Source organism: Balaenoptera ricei, chromosome 1, assembly GCF_028023285.1.
Source record: "Balaenoptera ricei isolate mBalRic1 chromosome 1, mBalRic1.hap2, whole genome shotgun sequence".
Taxonomy (NCBI): Eukaryota; Metazoa; Chordata; class Mammalia; order Artiodactyla; family Balaenopteridae; genus Balaenoptera; species Balaenoptera ricei.
In genome coordinates, this window is record NC_082639.1 from 21457979 (window position 1) to 21480664 (window position 22686).

At 41.8% G+C, this 22686-nt stretch overlaps 1 protein-coding gene across 4 annotated transcripts in view; it reads right to left on the minus strand.

The window, feature by feature from the left end:
- WASF2 (WASP family member 2) overlaps positions 1 to 22686 on the minus strand; it is a 71290-nt gene that overhangs the window by 14394 nt on the left and 34210 nt on the right. For 2 of the 4 annotated variants that reach the window (XM_059916385.1, XM_059916395.1), the window contains one exon: positions 6901 to 7073. In XM_059916385.1, coding sequence (XP_059772368.1) covers positions 6901 to 7030 — 130 coding nt within the window. In that variant the 5' untranslated portion in view covers positions 7031 to 7073. Of the gene's footprint in view, positions 1 to 6900; positions 7074 to 16444; positions 16519 to 19537; positions 19628 to 22686 lie in introns of those variants that run through there. The other 2 variants (XM_059916409.1, XM_059916403.1) reach the window with 2 other exon arrangements.

Sequence of the window (22686 nt, forward strand, 5' to 3'; positions counted from 1 at the left end):
GAAACCAAGTCACTAGTGCCTAAAAGTGACATACATGGTCAGAAAAACTGGCTACTAAAGACTGTATTTCCCACCTCCCAAACACACCCACCCACCCCTCTAAGATGGTTCAGGCTACATGCAGAGCTTGCTCCTGGAGACAGAGACACACCCTCCAGAGCCTGGGCAGCCTGCATGTGCTCTCTAACTAATAGAGTCTTCTTGGCAAAATGAACTGACATGAAACTCAAAACAGGATGAATAAAATCAAAAGGTGTGATACAAAAAAAACTAATCCTAGAAGAGTGGAGAGTATGTCTATACATTTGCCTATAGCCCTTAGCCCTTTGCTGCTCTGTAAAAGCACCTTGTAAAAGTGCTTCTGGAAAACAGATTGGGAGTTAGAAGGACCTTCTATGTGTTTACAATTAACATGAAAAACAAGAAATTACATCCTCAGTGGAGCCCCAAAAGTACGCTGAACAACCATGATGAGATGTGGTATCTTTCAGGGGCCCTGAACTTACTAACAACTCATAATAGAGACATAACTTCTTCTAAGAGGTGAAAAGGTTATTTTATGTTTTATGACCTACAACTCTGAAAGTCTTTGCTTTAGGTTATAATCCTTCAAATCTACATCTCAGGGAACAAGTGGAAAGCTGAAACATTCAAGCTCTCCCTGAAAAACAACATACCAGTGGTCTCATTCCACAATGTCTTGTTTTTTAGAAAAAGAAAAGAGTTCCGTACTTTCAACCCTGGAATGCAAGGAGAATTTGCAGCCAAAGAAACATAAAAGCAATCTGACACTACCTCCATATTGTCATTCCAAGCCACAAAGCACATTCTTGCTAGAATGAAAAGTGGTGCATACGAATAAATATACCATCTGAGTTTGTTACTTGCAAGGTGAAGGCAGGCATAAGTTACTGTGCCCAACCAAAAGATCATTTCTTTGAGAACTATTTAAAGTAGGCTCTTACTTTAGTTTCTGAACTACATTTATTCTTAGTCCATACTTGAGGGGAAAAAATTAGTTCAAAAGGCCAAAACTGCACCTTCAGGGTGAAATCAGCTCACTCAATGTAACCTGGAAGGTAAGGATAAGACCAATCAACAGCATATTTTGAATTGCTGGTAAATTTAGTCAATAAAGAGTTTCTAATCAAGGAAGAAGCAAGTCTTTGCATACTGAATGGTTTTGTGATCTAAACAATCATGGGAAGCTCCTGAGCTCAAAGGACTGAAATTGGCTAACAAGCTGCACTTCTACTGGGCAGGTTGAGAATCCAATCTGATCCCTGATAATATGTCTAAGTCCTATAAGAACGATACTGTACTGACTCACAGATATAGAGAACAAACTAGGGGTTACCAGTGGGGAGAGGGAAGGGGGGAGGGGCCAAGACAGGGTAGGGGATTAAGAGGTACAAATTACTGTGTATAAAATAAACAGGCTACAAGGATATACGGTACAGCATAGAGAATAGAGCCAATATTTTATAATAACTATAAATGGAGTATAACCTTTAAAAATTTTGAACCACTATGTTGTACACCTGACACTTATATAATATTGTAAATCAACCATATCTCAAAAAAAACACCCAAAAACCAAAAACCATACTGCATCATGCTTGCCTAGGTAACGAATAACTGTGATCGGAAGACTGTAACAGAGAAATACACATTAAGCATGGAAAATAAACCAGGCTCAAAAATATCTGTTAACCATCCAGCTGTTCTGGAGGAAAAGAAAACCCTATATCAATTTACCCTTAGGTCACCACGAGAGTACGCAGGATTTCCTGCTCCTCAGTGAAGGGAGCAGTGATAGTGGGAGTAGAGATCAGTGTGGCACAATGGTTTAAGATGAAATCATACAAAGAACCCCACCATATAAAAATGGTAACATTGAGAATTCTATTTGAAGGGGGAGTGAGGTGGAGTGAAGGCTTCCCCGCTGTCACATTATGTCACGTCAGGCCCTAGGTATACTTAGAACTGCAAGATGAGACATGGAAGAAGCAGTAGACTTCAAACCAGAAAGTCTGAATTTAAGTCTCAGTTCTTTCTATCTACACCTGCGTACTTTTCAGCAAGTCAAATTCTCCCAGCCTCAGTTTCCTCATCTGCGAAATGGGAACAACTATATCTATCTCACCAAGTTGTCACAGGATTAAACGAGCCAAAAATGTAAACTCTTTTTTTAAATTAATTAATTTATTTTTGGCTGTGTTGGGTCTTCATCGCTGTGTGCAGGTTTTCTCTAGTTGCGGCAAGTGGGGGCTACTCTTTGTTGCGGTGCAGTGCACGGGCCTCTCATTGCGGTGGCTTCTCTTGTTGCAGAGCACAGGCTCCAGGCACACAGGCTTCAGTAGTTGTGGCTCGTTGGCTCTATAGTGCAGGCTCAGTAGTTGTGGTGCACAGGCTTAGTTGCTCCGTGGCATGTGGGATTTTCCCGGACTGGGGCTCGAACCCACGTCCCCTGCACTGGCAGGCAGATTCTTAACCACTGTGCCACCAGGGAAGTCCCTGTAAATTGTTATAATGAGACTCCTCCTTATATTGCTCAACCATATCAGATGACTTTTTTTTTTTTTTTTTGGCCGCGTTGGGTCTTTTATTTGCTGCACGCAGGCTTTCTCTAGTTGCAGTGAGCAGGGGGGCTACTCTTTGTTGCGGTGCACGGGCTTCTCATTGCGGTGGCTTCTCTTGTTGCGTAGCACAGGCTCTAGGCATGCGGGCTTCAGTAATTGTGGCACGCGGGCTCAGGAGTTGTGGTTCATGGGCTCTAGAGTGCAGGCTCAGTAGTTGTGGCGCATGGGCTTAGTTGCTCCGTGGCATGTGGGATCTTCCCGGACCAGGGATCGAACCCACGTTCCCTGTATTGGCAAGCGGATTCTTAACCACTGCGCCACCAGGGAAGTCCCAGGTGACTTTTAAGAGTATGACTATCTAAGAATCCTAAGTTTTATGCTCAGAGGAAATTTAAAATATAATTCCAGTCAGTAATGTGATAGCCCTGTTCTTTCAGTACTAAAAAGTACTCCAACCTCTGAAAACAGAAGTGTGATACTTATAAAGGAGAAAACCAAAGTGCCTTGCTCAGAGTTAAATTTCACTTATTCAGATTACCAAGATAGATCCACTATCACATCAGGACATTCATAATAGACATCTACCCATTTTGCAAAAGATTCCAGAAGCAGTCTTCAACTTTTTTTTTTTCTCTTAGCAGTACAGTCTTTCAAATGAAATCTTATGTGGAAATGGAACAAGTAAAACTGATTTTTAAAAATATGAAGCTGCTCTTGTTTGAATTTGAGTGGGAGTCTTGGAGCCCCCCAATGGCATGGACCCACTGTACTCAGAAAACCCAATATCACAACATATCTTTTTAAAAATTTATTTATTTTATTTGGCTGCGCTGGGTCTTAGTTGTGGCATGCGGGATCTTTTAGTTGTGGCATGTGGAATCTTTAGTTGCAACATGTGGGATCTAGTTCCCTGACCAGGGATAGAACCCGGGCCCCCTGCCCTGGGAGTGTGGAGTCTTAGCCACTGGACCACCAGGGAAGTCCCATAACACATCTTAATGACCCAAGAGGGGGTTCCCTTTTCCTAGGTGGTCAGGATACTGATTCAGAAGTGCTGGCTGGCTGGCTGGGCCCACATTTCCTAAGATATGGCAACCTAATATGTGAAATGCCAATCTCACTGCACTGAGGGAAAATGAGAATCCTGGATATGCTATCAGGGAGCAATTCATGGCTGTGAAATCTTAGTTTTGTGCTTTATTCATTCCATAATCAGACTTTCCCTACTAGACCAAGCACTTCCGGCTAGAGTACAATACATGAGGTCAAGGTCATGAGCCTGAAGCACATATGAGCCCATTCCTGCACCTCTCTCTACTAGATGAAATCCTAGTCCTCTTTCAAGGCTCGGTTCAAATGTAACCTCTTCTGTGAAGCTTTCCTTGACTCTCCCTATTCCCGCTATGTTCCCATTCCCCATAGGAAATATTCCTTCCTTCCCTGTATTCTCTGTGCACCAACAGCATGGAAAGAGTACATGCATGAATCATTCAACAAGTATTTACTGAGATCCTACTGGGTGCCAGGTACTATACAAGACAGACACTGGGGTTCAAGGACAAACAACACATGATTTCTGCCTCCAAAGAACTTTCAATTTAATATAGGAGATAAATTTCAATATAATGTGGTGGGTAATAATACAGGCATGTAATAGGATCTCAGAGGGGTACTCAGTCCAACCTGGAGGAGGAGATCCCTGAGCTGGGTGGGCCTTGAAGATCAGCTACAAGGATGGCAAGGGCTCTCCAGGCAGTGGGAACAACAAAGCCACCGCGTTGAAGTATGAGAGAATATGGTCTGTCTCAGAAGCTACGAGTAGTTGGTAATTCAGTTTTTCTCCCTTATTTTTTTCCCTTTTTAATTTTAAAAGAATCCCTTAAAAAGACTGTAAAATGGGAGAAGATAGATTACAGAAAATGAGGCTGAAAAGAAAGGCAGGTCTTAAAAGTCTTGAATGCCAGGCCAAGGAACTTAAATAATTCCATAGTGAGGAAAAGCAGAGATAAATACATAGCTAACATTTATACTCTTATTTTAAAAACACTTTTTAAACTGCAAAAGTTAACACAGACTTAACTTTTAAAAATTCAAACAATTCAGAATTATAAAAGTAAAAAGTAAGATTTTAGTTTTGGGCAGACCACTCTGGCAAGAGTATAGGTTTAAGATTTATAAGATTTTATACAATTTTTAGGTTTATAGATTTAAGGGGGTTGATCAGAGAAAGGGAGGCCAGAGGGAGGCTAGGACAACAGTTTAGGTGAGAGTTAAAGTCGTTCTAAACCAGAGCAGTGTTGGTAGAGACAGAGAGACAGGAGACAGAACTGAGAAATTCTTAGGAAGTCTGACTTTGCCTCTGACTGCTGTGTCTGCAGGCAAGTTACCTTACTTTTCTGAGCCTTCATTTCTTCATCTGAAAAATGGCAATGCCAACATCTAACGTCATAGGATTATTAAGAGGATTAAATGAGATAATCTATGTGAAGATCCTATTAAAACCCGGCTTCAAGTAGGCAATCAACAAACGTGAGTTCCCTTCTCATCCTCTCCCCATTCTCCCCTTAAGAATTATTTATTTCTTTCTCCTCTGGTAGAGTATGAGCTCCTGGAAGGCAGAGACCATTTCTTACTATTGCGGTATCCTCTCAGCATCTGGCACATAAAATATGTTCAATACATGTTTACTGGATGAATAAAGGGTCAGCTAGCTCTACAACCTGAGGAAATCTTGTTTCCACAGGCACAAGCCAACCCTGGCCCTCAGATCAGCTTCCTCAAGATAGGAATGCTCTGATCACAAGTGGGAGAGTGAGCAATGGCATCCAGCAACACTACCCTGGAAAAACACCTGAGAGAGAGCATTACTCCTGCTGAGTGAGAATAAGAAGCATCATTAGCTAGATGTCCTTTGTCCTATAGAAAAGGAACCAGTGTGTGACTGACTTCCACCCATTTGGCCTTCTCAGGGTGACAGAAGCAGAAATGATGCTTTTAAGAAGCAGTGAGGCTCTCTGCAGCCTTCATGTGCTTCCTTGTCAGCCGTACTGCTGTTGCACTGCTGTCAATGTTCCTTTGTGTAAGACAGACACTGGCGGGGTTTCATTTCTTTCTTGACGCCCCATCCAGGTTTCCCTAAGCCCTGGATCAACTGAGATGGCCTCTTGAGTTAGGTGATGGCTTAGGAATCTCAGACCCCATACATCATATGGTCACAGACCTCTGTCTCCTCAGGCACCTATTTTCAAGGCAGGGCCTATTACTATCTGGGGGGATGCAGGCTTTCTTGATATTCCACTGTTTTCACTAAGGGCAGTGATGCGATAGGAGAGGTGAATGTCTGAAATAATTCACACCAAGATGCTTTTGCTAAGGAAGATCACTAAAATGGCATTTTGACAGAGGTTCTTATGGGAGCTGGAATGGCACTAGACAAATGCAGAGCCTATCCAAGCATCTGTCCTTCTCATATCTCGGCTCCAAGCAAACAAAGTCAACTTAATTCAGAATGAAATCCAAACCCATGCATGTACCCCACCCAAGGCAGTCTTATTCATTCTTATCAATTAAAAAAAAAAATTACAGTTGAGCTGGCTTTCCCTCAGCTCCAAAACAGACTGGGTTAACCCCCATTCTTCCTCCTAGAGAAGAATGGCTCCAGCTACAATTTGTGTCACTGTGTTCACACAGCTTGCAAAACTCCCAATACCCCAGAGACTACAGAAGTAATTTGTACCCTGAACTTGGACCTGGGGGCTTGCAGCACAATTAAATGTGTACCAAGGCAGACAAGTCAGCCAGAATCTCTCTGAATTCATGTTTGCTTTACTTCTCTTTGGGAAGAAAAGTGGGGGGGGGGGGGGGGAGGCTGTTGGGTAGATAAAGACTATTGGCACATTTGAGGCTTCAACAAAGTCAGGCTACATCGAATAGCTTTGTGCAATTACAGGCACATTCCCCAACCCAAGATACTGCTCTGTGAACCTCCCACTTTACACACAGAGAATTCTGCTCTGTCATTCCATCTGCAGTTTCTGCTGCAGCCCTTCCTGCCACCCTTCCCACAGATTTCTTTTGAAGCAGGTGGAGGGGGAGGGGGAGGGAACCTAGAGGGTGGTGGTAGATGAAGAAAGGGTTGAGGGGAAGAATCTGTACCAAAAAGGAGCCTCTCTTTGGGGAGGGGGTGGGAGTGGGATAAATTTTCGCACTACCTAGGGAAGGCAGATGGGGGAGAAATAGGAACACGGAGGAGAAGGAAACAAAATAAAGAGCACCAACGACCCCTGAGGGCAAAGCACAGGCTCTCTGCGGCACTCACTCAGGCTGCCCAGCTGTCGGATGACATTTGCCAGGGTGATGTTGGTCATGCATTCCAGCTCGCTTCTAACGCTAGGCAACGTCTGACGGCACAGGTGCCTTGGCTCGATGTTCCTCGTTACTAACGGCATGGTGGACCTGCTTCAGGCAACGTTCTGAATGATGAAAAACAACCTAAAAAAGAAATAACAGGAAAGTATTACTCAACCACAAATTCCAGGCACACCAGGGCTGTGTGAGTCTTTTTTCCTTTTGTTTTGCTCTGATCTGAACAGCTTTAAAAATCTTCTATCTTTTTTCTGTTTTAAGCCCTCCCTTACCCCTACCACCCCTTTTAAAGGTTTGCCATCAGAGGCTTGCTGGATAAGTTTAGAAATTCTGAACTGGTGTCTGCTGACTGAGGGTACACAGGCAGCATAAAAACCTAAAAACCTTAAAAAAACAACTATGCTCCAACTAACAAGAGTCTGCAGAGGCAGGGACGCATGGTAAGAAAACAGCCCATTCAGCAGGTCCTGGATGGTATAGATTCTAACCTTGGGGGGTCCACAACCAGAGCAGATCAGATTCCAGATAATCAATTATAAGAATCAAAAAAGAGCTTTTGTCATCTGACAGTCTCCACAATGAAATTAAGTTGCCAATAGTGATTCTACTGATCTGCAACAGGACATAACTTCTCCAGTCCTTCCCTGATGGAGGACTGTTAATGTACAGCTAAATACTGCCAGTATCTATTAACACTACCAAAGTTTAGTCTGTAAATTGACAGAATGAAAGAATATGAAGGAAAATTTTACACGTTCAATGTATCAAACATGATGCCAAGCACCCTGTGCTGTAAGATTCCCTAGTCCCTTCTCTTCTACCCACAGCTCCCTTTCTCTCTCCCATCCGGTTCAACACACCTGGGCCAAAAGGCTCTTGAGACAGCAGGAAGTGGAGCAGATCCGGAAACCTTCCAGTTACAGTTTCTTATCCTGTCGGCTGAGCCCCTTTCCCTAGGAAATCCCCCAGCACTTTAGGTTCATGCTGAGCTATTGTTTTAGAGTTAGATTACCAAATTCCTAGCTTTACAAGGACAGGAGGAGGTTTTTTATCCAACAAAATGGATATGACTACAGCCAAGGCACATCGGGCTGGAACTGTTTCCCTATCTTGTGAAACTAAAGAAATTTAAAACAGCCTAATGGTTTTTGTGCTAGGGAAGATGGCAAATTAAATGGTAAAGCACAAAGGTAACATACCCAAGTCCCCAAGATTGCAAATTCCTCTTTAAAAAAACAAAAAACAAAAAAACAACCCACAGAGGTTTACTTACATCAAATCTCAAAACACCAGCTCATCACCAAAAAAGTTGACTGTGAATACGAAATGCTTAAACCAAGCTAAACATCATAGATCTTAAAAGTGAACCAACATATTGTCTGACCAAAAGAAAAAAAAAAAAAAGCCCTTCAGGCTCAGAGAGGGAGTAGAACCCTTTGGAACAGACTGCTCCTTGTTATGGACATTCTGATCTGCTAAGAGTAAAAATAAAACAGGAAGCCAGCAGCTTGGGGAACAAGATTTCCTGTCACCAACAGCAACAGCCTAAGAACCAAGAGAATCAGCTGTTTGCTCATAACTTAGAACCTCCCTTTAATAGTCACTGTGTGGCAGCTGTTCCTATCTTTGGGGTGCAGAGGTGTTTCCTGAATGTTTGTCTACTGTCTAAGGAAATCATTTTCATTCTGTTCCTCAGCTAAGTTCCCCTTTGACTAAACAGGTTTTCTAATCCAAACTCTGGACTTTCCCTCCCAGTCTACCTCTTCTCCTCTTTTACATAATCTAAAGGGTACTGGGTACTAACATGCAAGCTTTATTAACTCATACTGAAAAGAGAGTTTAGAACAGCAAAGGAGGCAAGGTGTTACAAATAAAAGAACCTCACAGGACTCTGCATCCTCTGAATGCCCTTAGACTCCCAAACTTGAAGCTTTTAGGAAGAACCAGAAATTCAGGGGTACAGCCAGAGATGAGTGAAAATAGCCATTATGCCTCCCTCCATTAGCAATCATTTCAGAACTTGTTCTAGCTTCTTAGAGGAGCTACAGGAGCCAGATCCCCTTGAAATTCTGCACTGAATGGCCACTGACAGGGCATTCCAGACATTCTCTTTGGACACCTAATGGAAACTGGATTCCAGATGGCTAGGTAAATGTCAGATTGGAGGTGGAGCTGGGGAAGCCACTCTGACACCTTGGTACTTTAGCATTTATGCTTTCCCAAGTACCTTGGGTAAGTGGACACAAATGGAGTCAACTCTATGTCTTCTGGGGTGGGGGAACCAAGTTTTCAATAGCAAGATAGCTACCTCTTGCCAAAAAAAGCCAGCTCCCACAACCAGCTAGAGTACTCAAGAAATTACAATATGTCAGTATCTATCAAGACAAAACAATTAGAAAAGTGAATCTGCTACTAAAAAAAAAGTCATTTTATATGTTTCAGAGTCACCAGAGAAAGACAAGATTCCCTATTATATGGAATTACCTGCATCACTGCTCATTTTTCTTTTGGATAATCAAGGTTAGTTGTATTATGCCAAAGAAGTACGGAATTACGCATGATCTGAACCACAATACTAATTTGACCAAGAAAAATAAAACCCTCTATTCCAGTGAAGATAAACTTAGAAATGGGGCAAAGACTTCCAAGGCTCTTGACTCAACTCAGCTTCAAGTTGTGTAGTTGAGACATACTTCCCTTGCCCTGAGTCTTGACACCTTACTAACTGTGTTATCTTGGGCAATTTTCCTAGAGACATTAAATAAGGTAACATGTATAAAATGTCCACTACAGGGCTAAGAAAAAAGGTAGTTATTTTTAGTTCCATGGACCTCAGGCAAATCCTCCTGTAAAATCAATTTTATTCATTGACAAATATTTTAAAACACTTTTAACAATGGACATATTATGCAGTAGAATACAATATTCACATAAATTTAAAGATGAAACCCTAGGGGCTCCCCTGGTGGCGCAGTGGTTAAGAATCCGCCTGCCAATGCAGGGGACACGGGTTCAAGCCCTTGTCTGGGAAGATCCCACATGCCGTGGAGCAACTAAGCCCGTGTACCACAACTACTGAGCCTGCGCTCTGGAGCCCGCGAGCCACAACTACTGAAGCCTGCTCACCTAGAGCCCGTGTTCTGCAACGAAAGAAGCCACCACAATGAGAAGCCTGTGCACCGCAAGGAAGGGTAGCCCCCGCTCGCCACAACTAGAGAAAACCCGCATGCAGCAACAAAGACCCAAAGCAGACAAATAAAATAAATTTATAATAAATAAATAAATAAGTGTGTGTGTGTGTGTGTGTGTGTGTGTGTGTGTGTGTGTGTGTGTATTTTAAAAAATAATAATAAAGTTGAAACCCTAGACTTCAATGAAATTTGTGGGGGTTTTTTCTGGAGATTGCTCCCAGCCATGCTTCTGGACCTCTTGAAGAACATACATTCTCTCTCTCCTCTGCTCTTTTATACTGGGTTCCTCATCTGAACCACAGAACAAAGAAAAGAATTTGAGTGACTATTTCCTCAATTCTCTTCAAGAGTGTAAACAACTAGGACCATTTCAGAGGCACTGGAAAAAAGTTAATACATTATATACAATGGATGCCTAATAACACTAGGGTTTAATTTTCTTATGGGAATGCAGTTGAGAAAAGCTCATCTATCATCAGTAGTCATTTAGTGGAAAATTTGTGGAGCACTGGGTGTTGACGAACCACTAAATTAAGGAAGTGACATGGGCAAATCTGCATTTTTAGATAAATCATTCTAACCGAAGTAGGAAGCTGTATTTGGGCAGGAGAAGACTGGAGGTAAGAAGACCAGTTGGGAAACTCTTCCCAGGCTGAGAAGCAGACAATAGAAATGGAGAGGCCCACCACAGCTAGCAAATATGAACTGAGAAACCACAGACAGGCTGCAGGGGTGAGTCCAACCCTTCAGGCCTATCTGTAGCTCTCTCCTGATAGCTTTGTACAGTTATACTCACAAAGTGATAAAATGATGTTTCTTTATTAAAAGTATTATGAGGGAGTTCCCTGGTGGCCTAGTGGTTAGGATTTGGCACTGTCACTGCTGTGGCCTGGTTTCGATCCCTGGCGGGGGAACTGAGGTCCTGACTTTTATAAAAAATTTTAAAAAAATAAAAGTATTATGAAAAGAGCTAAATGTTAGTGCCAGTAATGAAAAGAAAGTGAAGAAAACCAAGAAAGTAGTCGTTCTTGGCTGGAAAAAGAAGTTTGGACACATGAAAGTGGAATGCCCTGTCTTTATAGAATCAGTAAAGTTCTTTTTCAGTTATACTTTATTTTGATTAGGGAAATTATATGCTACAGTGATATTTGCTAACTTGGGAGTCTGAGAAGGTCTTACCTTGGGGGATGTTACATAGGAGAGGAATTAAATTAGAACCACTGAGAAGATAAAAGTTACAGGGAAGTAGATTTCAATTAAGTTAGTTCCTTTTTTTTTTTTTTTTTTTATAAATTTATTTATTTATTTATTTATTTATTTATTTTGGGCTGTGTTGGGTCTTCGTTTCTGTGCGAGGGCTTTCTCCAAGTGTGGCGAGCGGGGGCCACTCTTCATCGCGGTGCGCGGGCCTCTCACTATCGCGGCCTCTCTTGTTGTGGAGCACAGGCTCCAGACGCGCAGGCTCAGCAGTTGTGGCTCACGGGCCTAGTTGCTCCGTGGCATGTGGGATCTTCCCAGACCAGGGCTCGAACCCATGTCCCCTGCATTGGCAGGCAGATTCTCAACCACTGCGCCACCAGGGAAGCCCAAGTTAGTTCCTTTTAATTAGAGCTGTTCTATATTAGAATGGGTTCTCTTCAGAAGTTATAAGTTCCCCAGTATCATCCTCTGGATACCAGCTATTGGGCATGTTGGGGGAGAGATTCTTAGACTGTAAGAAGATGATGTTGAGAGATCAGACTGGATGACTTCTACAATGCCTTTTAAATCAAAGATGATATAATTCTCACTCTGGGCTTCAGTTTCCTCATCTGCAAAATAAAGAGACTAAGCTAGATGATCTTTAAGAAGTTCTAAAATTCCTGGATTTGCTTCTACCTAAGCTGCCATAACCTCTTCACTTGGCCAACAGCCACCTGCATTCTGAACAGAAGGCCAGAGGGAGGTCTAGGGACTGTAGAGAAGGGCGGATCATGACCATGAATCAAACCCTTTGCCAGATCTAGATTCATCTAGTTACCAGGACGGCTAGGATCCAGAATGGTAAAAAGGACATTCCAGACAGAGCCCTGGGGTTAAGTTATTTACACTCTGGGAGCCTCCCAAGCCCATCTGGGAGTTGGCTACCCAAAGAAGTCCAAAGGAAAAACTGGCTTTGGACCAGTTCCAGATATCCAGCCAGACTCAGCAGCAACCCCCATCTTTACCCCTGGCTATTTTCAGCCTAAGAAACTTGAGAATGAGTCTGAGAATAAATAAAAGACTTCAGGCATCCCCTCCTAGCTATGGCCTGGAGTACACTGACCAGTCTAGACTGCCAGTATCACTATGGGATTCATGCTTTGAATTGGAAACTGGATGAGGTGTTCTTTGAGGTCCCTTCATAACAGTAAGATTCTACAAGTCTTTATATTTGAAGTTATCATGAAATATTTATATATCACATTTGGTCAGTGTAAAGGCAAAAGGATACTTTGACATGTGCCCTACACTCTGAACTCTCAACTCTGTTCCCAACAGCCTGTAGCAGGAGTGGGGTGAAGTAGGTGAGAGGTAGGGATTGGGAGGGTGGAAGAAGGTAATAAAGGAAGGCTGCATGTGAGAGGGAGGATGCACTCATCTGTACCCTACACTCTGAATTCCTATTATCACCAGGACAGAAAACAGATGACTGCTCATTCTGGCAATGATATGTACTACTAGCTATTTATTATAAATAAATAAACAATGCTTCATTTAGAGCCACGGTCACTGATAACACCTGCAGATTTCTATGGCCACATCCAAAAGCAAGTATATCTGAGCTACAGCAAAAACCGTAACAACAGAAATGCTTCTCAAGGCAGTTCCTCTTTGAAACATACCCCCAAAATGCTGATCAGCAGTAGCAGGGGATGAGAACATGTGGGGATATTGTATGTGTGGCAATTAGGACTTCTGCTTTCACTTCAGCATTTCCCACTGTTCTATAGTTAACAGCACTTTGGATGGGGGCATATGAGAAGAGCTTTGCTTTGTAGGCCAGTTTCCTCTTTCAAGAGATAAATTTCTTTATGTTAAAGAATGTATATTTCACAGCAGTTCAAGAATCTCAACTGAGGGCTTCCCTGGTGGCGCAGTGGTTGAGAGTCTGCCTGCCAATGCAGGGGACACGGGTTCGAGCCCTGGTCTGGGAAGATCCCACATGCTGCGGAGCGGCTGGGCCCGTGAGCCACAATTACTGAGCCTGTGCGTCTGGAGCCTGTGCTCCACAACAAGAGAGGCTGCGATAGTGAGAGGCCCGCACACCGCGATGAAGAGTGGCCCCCACTTGCCGCAACTGGAGAAAGCCCTCACACAGAAATGAAGACCCAACACAGCCATAAAAATAAATTAATTAATTAAAAAATAAAAATAAAAAAGGAGCAGGAGAGAGGGGAGGATTATCCTATAAAAAAAAAAAATTCTTAAAAAAAAAAAAAAAGAATCTCAACTGAAAAGTCAAATAATCATTTGACTTCAAAATAATACACAACACACAGGTTTACTGTAATCTAAGTCTGTCTGTTAAAATGTTTAAAGAAGTATGAATTTACTGTTGCATATAGCAGTCCTCACTATCATGCAACAATCACGAGGAGGAATGCCTCATTATAGACTTAAGCACCTACCCACTTCCTATTGAAATACAGGGTGGGGCTAAACCTACAAATATAACCAGACTCTCTCCAAACATAAGAAGTTACTGACAAATCAGTTTAGGTCACTAGAGTAATGTTCAAAAGAGCTAGCAAGACAAATGGAACTCCTAGGGTGGACAAAGAAACTATCTGACTGGGAGAACCAAGAAAAAAAGCTTATCTGTGATCTAAAACCAGGAGAAATTTCCAATTTCATAAAGGAATGATACCAGCTATGGACCTACATTCAATAAATGTAAAGCTCCTTCTTGTCCTAATTTGGCTTTGGGAAAGCAGCCCAGGGAAACAGGACTTCCAAACTACAGTATCTTACTCCTTGAACACACTGTATATCATGGACCATTCACATCTGGTAATTCCATAACTTTCTGTTATCTTTTGGGAGCAATACCACCTTTTGTTCTTACTTTTATTACTCTTCAGGCTCTAACCATAGCTTTGCTCTTAAAGCTAAAATTGGGGGATAACTTTTACTTCAAAATTAGTTTCTTCTAGTATCAACTATTCCATAGAAAACTCCTTTTATTTTTAAATTTATTTATTTATTTTTGGCTGCGCTGGGTCTTCGTTGCTGCACGCGGGCTTTCTCTAGTTGCAGCGAGTGGGGCTACTCTCCATTGCGGTGCGCAGGCTTCTCATTGCTGTGGCTTCTCTTGTTGTGGAGTACAGGCTTTAGGCGCGCCGGCTTCAGTAGTTGTGGCACGCAGGCTCAGTAGTCGTGGTGCACAGGCTTAGTTGCTCCGCGGCGTCTTCCCGGACCACGGCTTGAACCCGTGTCCCCGGCGTTGGCAGGCGGATTCTTAATCACTGTGCCACCAGCGAAGCCCGAAAACTGCCTTTTAAATGGCCAAAATTAGACTCCCTTTTTAGTAGGATCTGTCTGGTTGTCCAAAAGAAAACACACTTAAACTGTGAGTTGGAAACCTGGATTCTAGTTCTTAGTCTAATGATGACTAGCAATTGGGGAAAAACTTTTAATTCACCTTTCTAGTTCGGCTGTGAGCTGCACTAAAAAAAATGCTTGAGAGGAGCTATACGAAACTGAGATTTTGTTTGCAAAGTATTCTGAGCTCCAAAGAAATGATTTATTAACGTAAAATATTTCCTGGATCTCCACCTTTGCCCAAGTTCCCTGTTCTAAGACCCCAATTACACAGGGTCTACAATGTTATCACTGATAACTTCCAGTAACAGACACAAAGTTCATTCTACTTTCTCAACCTAATGCCAATTTCTAGCAATACCTAATTCACCAAAATGGAATGGTCTAGGGGACTTCCCTGGTGGCGCAGTGGTTAAGAATCCGCCTGCCAATGCAGGGGACACGGGTTCGAGCTCTGGTCCGGGAAGATCCCACATGCTGCGGAGCAACTAAGCCTGTGCGCCACAGCTACTGAAGCCTGCGCGCCTAGAGCCCATGCTCCGCAACAAGATAAGCCACCACAATGAGAAGCCAGCACATCGCAATGAAGAGTAGCCCCCGCTCGCCGCAACTAGAGAAAGCCCTTGTACAGCAAGGAAGACCCAACGCAGCCAAAAATAAAAAAATAAATTAAAAAATTTTTAAAAATGGAATGGTTTGAAATACCCCAAACTATCCATCTAAAAGGGCTTACTTTTGATCCAGCAATTCCACTCCTGAGTATTTATCCAAAGGGGAAAAAAAAAACCCCACTAATTCGAAAAGATATCTGGGGCTTCCCTGGTGGCGCAGTGGTTAAGAATCTGCCTGCCAATGCAGGGGACACAGGTTCGAGCCCTGGACTGGGAAGATCCCACATGCTGCGGAGCAACTAAGCCCATGTGCCACAACTACTGAGCCTGCGCTCTAGAGCCCGCGAGCCACGACTACTGAGCCTGTGTCCCACAATTACTGAAGCCTGCGCACCTAGAGCCCGTGCTCTGCAACAAGAGAAGCCACGACAATTAGAAGTCTGTGCACTGCAATGAAGAGTAGCCCCCTCTCGCCACAACTAGAGAAAGCCCATGCACAGCAACGAAGACCCAACACAGCCAAAAATAAAAACAAATAAATAAATAAATTTATTAAAAAAAAAGAAAAAGATATCTGCACCTCTAAGTTCATTGCAGCATTATTTACAATAGCCAAGATATGGAAGCAACCCAAGTGCCCATCAATAGATGAACAGATAAAGAAGATGCGATAAGGGACTTCCCCGGTGGTCCAGTGGTTAAGAATCTGCCTTCCAATGCAGGGGACGCAGGTTCGATCCCTGGTCAGGGAACTAAGATCCCACATGCTGTAGGGCAACTAAGCCCACGCTGCAACTACTGAGCAATTGAGCCACAACTAGAGAGCCTGCATGCTGAAACTACAGAGCCCACATGCCACAACTACTGAGCGCCTGAGCCACAACTAGAGAGAAGCCTGCGCGCCCCAATGAAAAGATTCTGCATGCTTGACCTGGTGCAGCCAAAAATAAAATAAAAAAATATTAAAAAAAAAAAAGAAAAAAAAAAGAATGAAATCTTGCCTTTGCAACAACATGGATGGACCTAGAGGGTATTATGCTAAGTGCAATAAGTCAGACAAATACTGTATGATTTTACTTATATATGGAATCTAAAAAACAAATGAACAAACGTAACAGAAACAGGGAGTTACCCGGTGGTCTGTGGTTAGGATTCGGTGCTTTCACTGCTGTGACCCAGGTTCAATCCCTGGTCGGGAAACCAAGTTCCCACAAGCTGCATGGCGGGGCCAAAAAAAAAAAAGTAACAGAAACAATTACAGATACAGAGAACAAACAGGTGGTTGCCAGAGGGGAGGGGGGAAGAAAGAAATAGGTGAAGGAGGGACTTCCCTGGTGGTCCAGTGGCTAAGACTCCATGCTCCCAATGCAGGGGACCTGGGTTCGATCCCTGGTCAGGGAACTAGATCCCACATGCTGCAACTAAGAGTTCTCATGCTGCAACTAAAGATCCTGCATGCCGCAACTAAGACCTGGCACTGCCAAATAAATAAATAAATATTAAAAAAAAAATACTAACTCACAAAACAAAACAAAGTATCAAATCTCAACCAAAAAAAAAAAACAAACTCAACAAATCAGCTCACAAGATTATTAGAAATGTGTCAATAGCTCACATAAGCCCTAATAAAGTCTTATTTTTAAGAGCTTCCCTTATTTATAGCCAATAACAGAAAAGTGTGATCACCAGTTGATAGTGGTCAAAAATTTTAGATGAGGATAGATACAAAATGCATTCCTCTCCAAGTACATGCGCTTGAGTAGCTGGGAGGAAGCCTAACCTGGACATGTGCTACCGTATGGGAACACACAGTGGGGTTTTTTTGTTGTTGTTTTTTTAATTTATTTTATTTATTTATTTTTGGCTGCGTTGGGTCTTTGTTGCTGTGTGCGGGCTTTCTCTAGTTGTGGTGAGCGGGGGCTACTCTTCGTTGCGGTGCGTGGGCTCTAGGCATGCGGGCTTCAGTAGCTGTGGCACATGGGCTCAGTAGTTGTGGCTCACAGGCTCTAGAACACAGGCTCAGTAGTTGTGGCGCACGGGCTTAGTTGCTCCGCGGCATGTGGGATCTTCCCGGGCCAGGGCTTGAACCCGTGTCCCCTGCATTGGCAGGCAGATGCTTAACCACTGCGCCACCAGGGAAGCCCCACACAGTGGGTTTTTATGGAAGTGTCTAATCCCAGTTTACTACCTTACCCAGGGATGGAGAAAATGGGGCTAGGATGTAACCTTTCTTTCCTGGTTCTTGCAAGTAGTCTACTGCACTGGGTTAAGCTCCCTACAGACAAGGCACTGGAGCACCCACCGGTGGATTAGATACAGAGGCAAGTTTGAAAATGAGGGAGGAAGGAGATAATCAGGGCCAAACAGCACGTCAGGCACTGAGTAAGTCTCATTTCAACCTGCTAGCTCTCTAACTATGCGTGTTAGTCTCTATGATACTTCTCTTCATATTTCAAGCTTCTCTCTGCAGTAACTACTCCGTCTCTGGGATAAAAAGGCCAAAAAAGAAACCAGTTTTACACAAATGAGAAAGGCCGGGGGGAAAAAGGTATAGAGAAACAACAAAAAAGGAAATTCAGCAAAATGTTTCGCTGACAGCTCAGGGCAATACACAAACACACCGTGTGGTCATGGAGCAGACAGAAGCAGTAGTCCTGGATGTGACTGTTAATATACTAACTTAAGTGAGGAGAGAGACCTAGCAATCACAACTACATCTGAACACCAGGGAGTGGAATTATGAAGCAAACTGCCATGAAATTCCACATCAACTATTCTATTCTGCCAGCTGTAACAAGAATTCATTGCTGAAAAAGGGTCACACACTCATCTATCACTAACAGCCAAGCTGCCAGCAACTAAGAGCAGCAAAGGGCAGCTGTACATCTACTTCCTCTCACAAGGTCTACTCACCATTCAAAACATGGGATTTATAAGGAAAAGTCCTTGAACAGAGTGAAAAGTAAGTGCCCATTTCTTTTCTTTCTACCCTCAGTTTACTAGGTTACCAAAGCCCTCAAAACCTAATAAGCAGTGATGTAGAGCAGCAAGAGCATGGACATTAGAGAAAGAGGTGTGGATGTCAACCCACTACTGCCAAATTTCAGCTTTGGGACCTTGGCAAGCAGTCAATCTCTTAGTCTTTTTCCTAATCTGTTAAAATTAGTACAATGATCCTTAGTTTTTAAGGTTGTTGTGAAGAAAAATGAAATGATGCATGTATAAAATGCTTAACATAGTACCTAGCTCAGAATAATTACAATAATAGTAGTAGTGACTGTAATAGTAGTACTAGTAGTAGCAGCAGCAGCAGTAATAGAAGTACTAATTCTACATCTATCTAGCACTTAGTTCTGGCACATAGTTAACCATTAAACAACACTATTAATAAGCTTCAGGTTGTATAAATGGCTAATTACTAATTATAGCACCCTTATCAATCAATGAATATTTATCAAGTAGACACTAGAAAACACAAAGAAATATAAAATCTCTCCCCTGACTCTAAGAGCTTATAATTTAATTGAGACAGATAAAACAGTTAAGTAACAACATAGCAAACAGAAGTTCAGTTATCAAACGAATGATGCAATGATGACAATAGAAAGGATGAAAAGATCACTTTGAACTGAACAGACTTCCTGGAATAAAGATCTGAACTGGGCAGGATCTGGATATAAAGAATAAAGAAGGGAAGTTTTCTAGGAAGTCTTGAATTCTACCACTAAGAATTTACGGAAAAGTCACAATTCTAATGGGCTTTTATGGTATTTCATCAAATCTAAAATGCATCATGATTCAAGAAATGTTAAAATGTAGGGAAAATGTACATCTCAGAATCAATGAAATATAATATTTCTTTTTCTACACTATGAGAGGGTGAACAAGATGATCTTTAAAAGTTCTTTCCGGGCTTCCCTGGTGGTGCAGTGGATAAGAATCTGCCTGCCAATGCAGGGGACACAGGTTCGATCCCTGGTCCGGGAAGATCCCACATGCCACGGAGCAACTAAGCCCGTGTGCCACAACTACTGAGCCTGCGCTCTAGAGCTCTAGAGTTTTCTGCATAGCTCCCTCTTTTCCAGAACTCTACCTCACAGCTTCCCTTGAACTACAATTTCTGTCTCTTCAGTTCAGTAAGACTAATGTGCTCTGCTTGGGATCCCCCTCCTTGCTCCATGGTTAGAATATACATCTAGACAGAAAGGGTAATCACGGGGCTCACCTCCTTATTTCCCTTCTCCCAGCGATTAAAGCCACAAGCTTCCAGTTTAAGTCAGAATTGATTTCCACTCTAGTTTTGCAAGGTCCCAAATCATAAAGATGTACTGTAAAATTCTTAAAGTCAGATTAATTTCAATTTATCTTCAATAAGTGTATACCATGGAGTACTTTTAAAAGGAATAACAGGTATCCTGAAATCAAACAAATAAGAAAGCACTGCAAGTAGGTAGGATATCATCATCATATGCATATAACATATTTGAATAACATTTTTTTTTTTTAATTTGGCTGCGCCAGGTCTTAGTTGCGGCATGCGGGATCTAGTTCCCTGACCAGGGATCAAACCCAGGCCCCCTGCATTGGGAGCGCGGAATCTTAACCACTGGACCACCAAGGAAGTCCCTTGAACAACATATTTAATTAATTTTCTGAATAATCATAATTAATAATGACAGACAATTTCTCTTTTCTTTTTTAAAGTTAATACTCATATAGGTGCTTACCACATTCAAAAATCAATACAGCTTGGTGAACCCAGAGGCAAGTTCAGTCAAGAGACTCAAGGATTCCCTGAGCCACTAGTTAGATATGATTTTGGGCTGGTTAATCTCCCTAAGCCTCATCTGTAAAATGGGGAAAATAAAACCTACCTCACAGGATGGTTCTAAGGATAAAATGAGATAACATACGTAAGCCTTCTACAGAGGTATCTAGCACCCAGTAGGTACTCAATAACTGAGAGCTCTCATTATTGCTAATTCAAAGGAAAGCTGAGTTTGTTTGGACTTACCTCCTAGTGGTAATAAAATAATTTAAGGAGAACAGGTCAAATTAAACAGCACTGAGCATTACACAAAGGGCTCTCCTAATTGGTTCTCTTTTCTTTGGTCTCAGTGGAAACCAAGCAGTAGGTGGGCCTCTTACCTTCTGAAACAGGTTCTCCGGGAGTGTGAAGACAAGTGCTGAGAAAGAAATGGATGGCCTCTGCTTACATTATACCAATTTTAAGGATTAAGACAAAGGGTATCAGTCTTCCAAATGATAGTCAAGAGTCAATTCAATATTTTCACTTTATGTACTTTGAAAGCAAATAGTCTCAAAGGTACTATTATTTGGATTGTGGCATTTCTTAAAAATTAAAAAAAAATTTTTTTAAATCCTTTCATCTTAAAGGCCCAAGGCAAATGTCACCACTTGTAAGAAGTCTTCCTTGACTCTTCTTGTCTGAAGTCATTTCTCCCTCTCTGAAAGTGGCAAAAAGTATGCTGAACCTTTTATGGCAGTCACTACATTCTATATTGTAGCACAGATTTTGGGAGTGCATAATTCTTTAAATATAGGAACTGAAAAACAAAATATCCTTAAACCTAACAGAAACAGTAGTAACAGCAGCAGCTATTGGGAGCCAAGGGTGGGATTCTTAAAACTTCTTTGTATTCTGTAGTGTCTACCGAACATGTGTCAGGTATTCATTCACATTTTCTTGAACAAATCTAATCTTTAAAACACTTCTGAAAGGTTAAGTAGTAGCATTCTGATTTTACAGATGAGAGAACTAAAAAACTAAAAGCAGTTCTGTAACTTTATCAAAGTCACACAGTCAGCTTTTAAACCCACGTCCATCTGTGTCCATGACACCACAATGACTCTTCACAAAACACCCAAACCAAGACTATGCCCGTATTTCTCATTTTCATACACAAGTGCCACCAAACCACAGACCAGTTTCTTCCCCCTCGAAAAAAAGACTACGTGCTAACCTAAGAAAGCCTTCCTGACATATTTACCCTAGAACTGAAATGGTGTTAATGAGAATAACACACTGCTTTCTTCGTCTCTACACCCAGTTTTAGCCAGCTGCTCAGGGGCTTCACATCTTTCACTTTAGACAACATAAACACTGGCTCATTTAAAGTGCCAGCCTCAGATAACATGTTCAGATGCTATTGCTTTTCAAACAAACTCCTGTTTTCAAACAGCTAGGCATCTGGGGTTCTGTCACTTCTGATGGGTTACTTTTACCTACGGGGTCCCTGAAAGTCACTAAGCTTCATTCTCTGTGCACTGTTGAGCTCATGAAATCTTGTCATCATGGACTTTTTTTTTTTTTAAGTGCCTAATCTTTCATCTTCTTTTACAATGAACCACAAAACACATTCCTATGGGTATTTCCTAAACTGTATACAGTAGTCCCCCTTTCTCCAAGGGTGATACATTCCAAGACTCCCCCAAGGATGCCTGAAAGTACTGAACCCTATATATACACGATATTTTTTTTCTTTCCTTGCTAAGTCGAGAACTTTCACCTTTTCACTTAAAGGAAGCACTTTACGGCCTCTCTTTGGCATATCTGAATTGCCAGTATCACTACTCTTGCGCTTTGGGGCCATTATTAGGTAAAATAAGGATTACCTGAACACAAGCACTGCGACACCTCAACAACTGATCTGATAACCGAGATGGCTGCTAAGTGACTAACGGGCAGGTAGCATACACAGCATGGATATGCTGGACAAAGGGATGATTCATGTTCAGGGCAAGATGGAGCAGGATGGTGTGAGACTTCATTATGCTACTCAGAATGGTGTGCAATTTAAAATTTATGAATTGTTTATTTCTGTAATTTTCCATTTAATAATTTTGGGCTGCTGTTGACTTCGGGTGACTGAAACCGTGGAAAGTGAAACTGCAGATAACGGGTGATGACTGTATGTATATTTTAAAATAATATTCTTAAGATGAAAAAAAATTAATTACATGGGACTGAGTGAACTGATGAGGATGATTATAATTTTTGTGACTTTGTTTGAATAAAAAAATAAATTAAATCCCCCCCCAAAAATATAAAATAAAATAAAATAATATTCTTCTGATCATTTTTCTAAAAAGCACAATTGTTTTTCATTTTTAGCCCAAGTAAAGATAATTATATCAGAAATGAGTCTCCCCCCACCAATCTCTTTCTGCATATGGGGAATACTGAAAAGATGTCTTTTTTTAATTATTAAATGTAAATAGCTCATTAAATATAATCCAATTACTTTAATTGTAAAAAGGAAGTAATTACAATATGTACATGTATTCTTGCCTAGTAGGTTTAATATCTTAAATTAATCTTTTCAGCATTAATATTTTAAATTAACCTTTGAC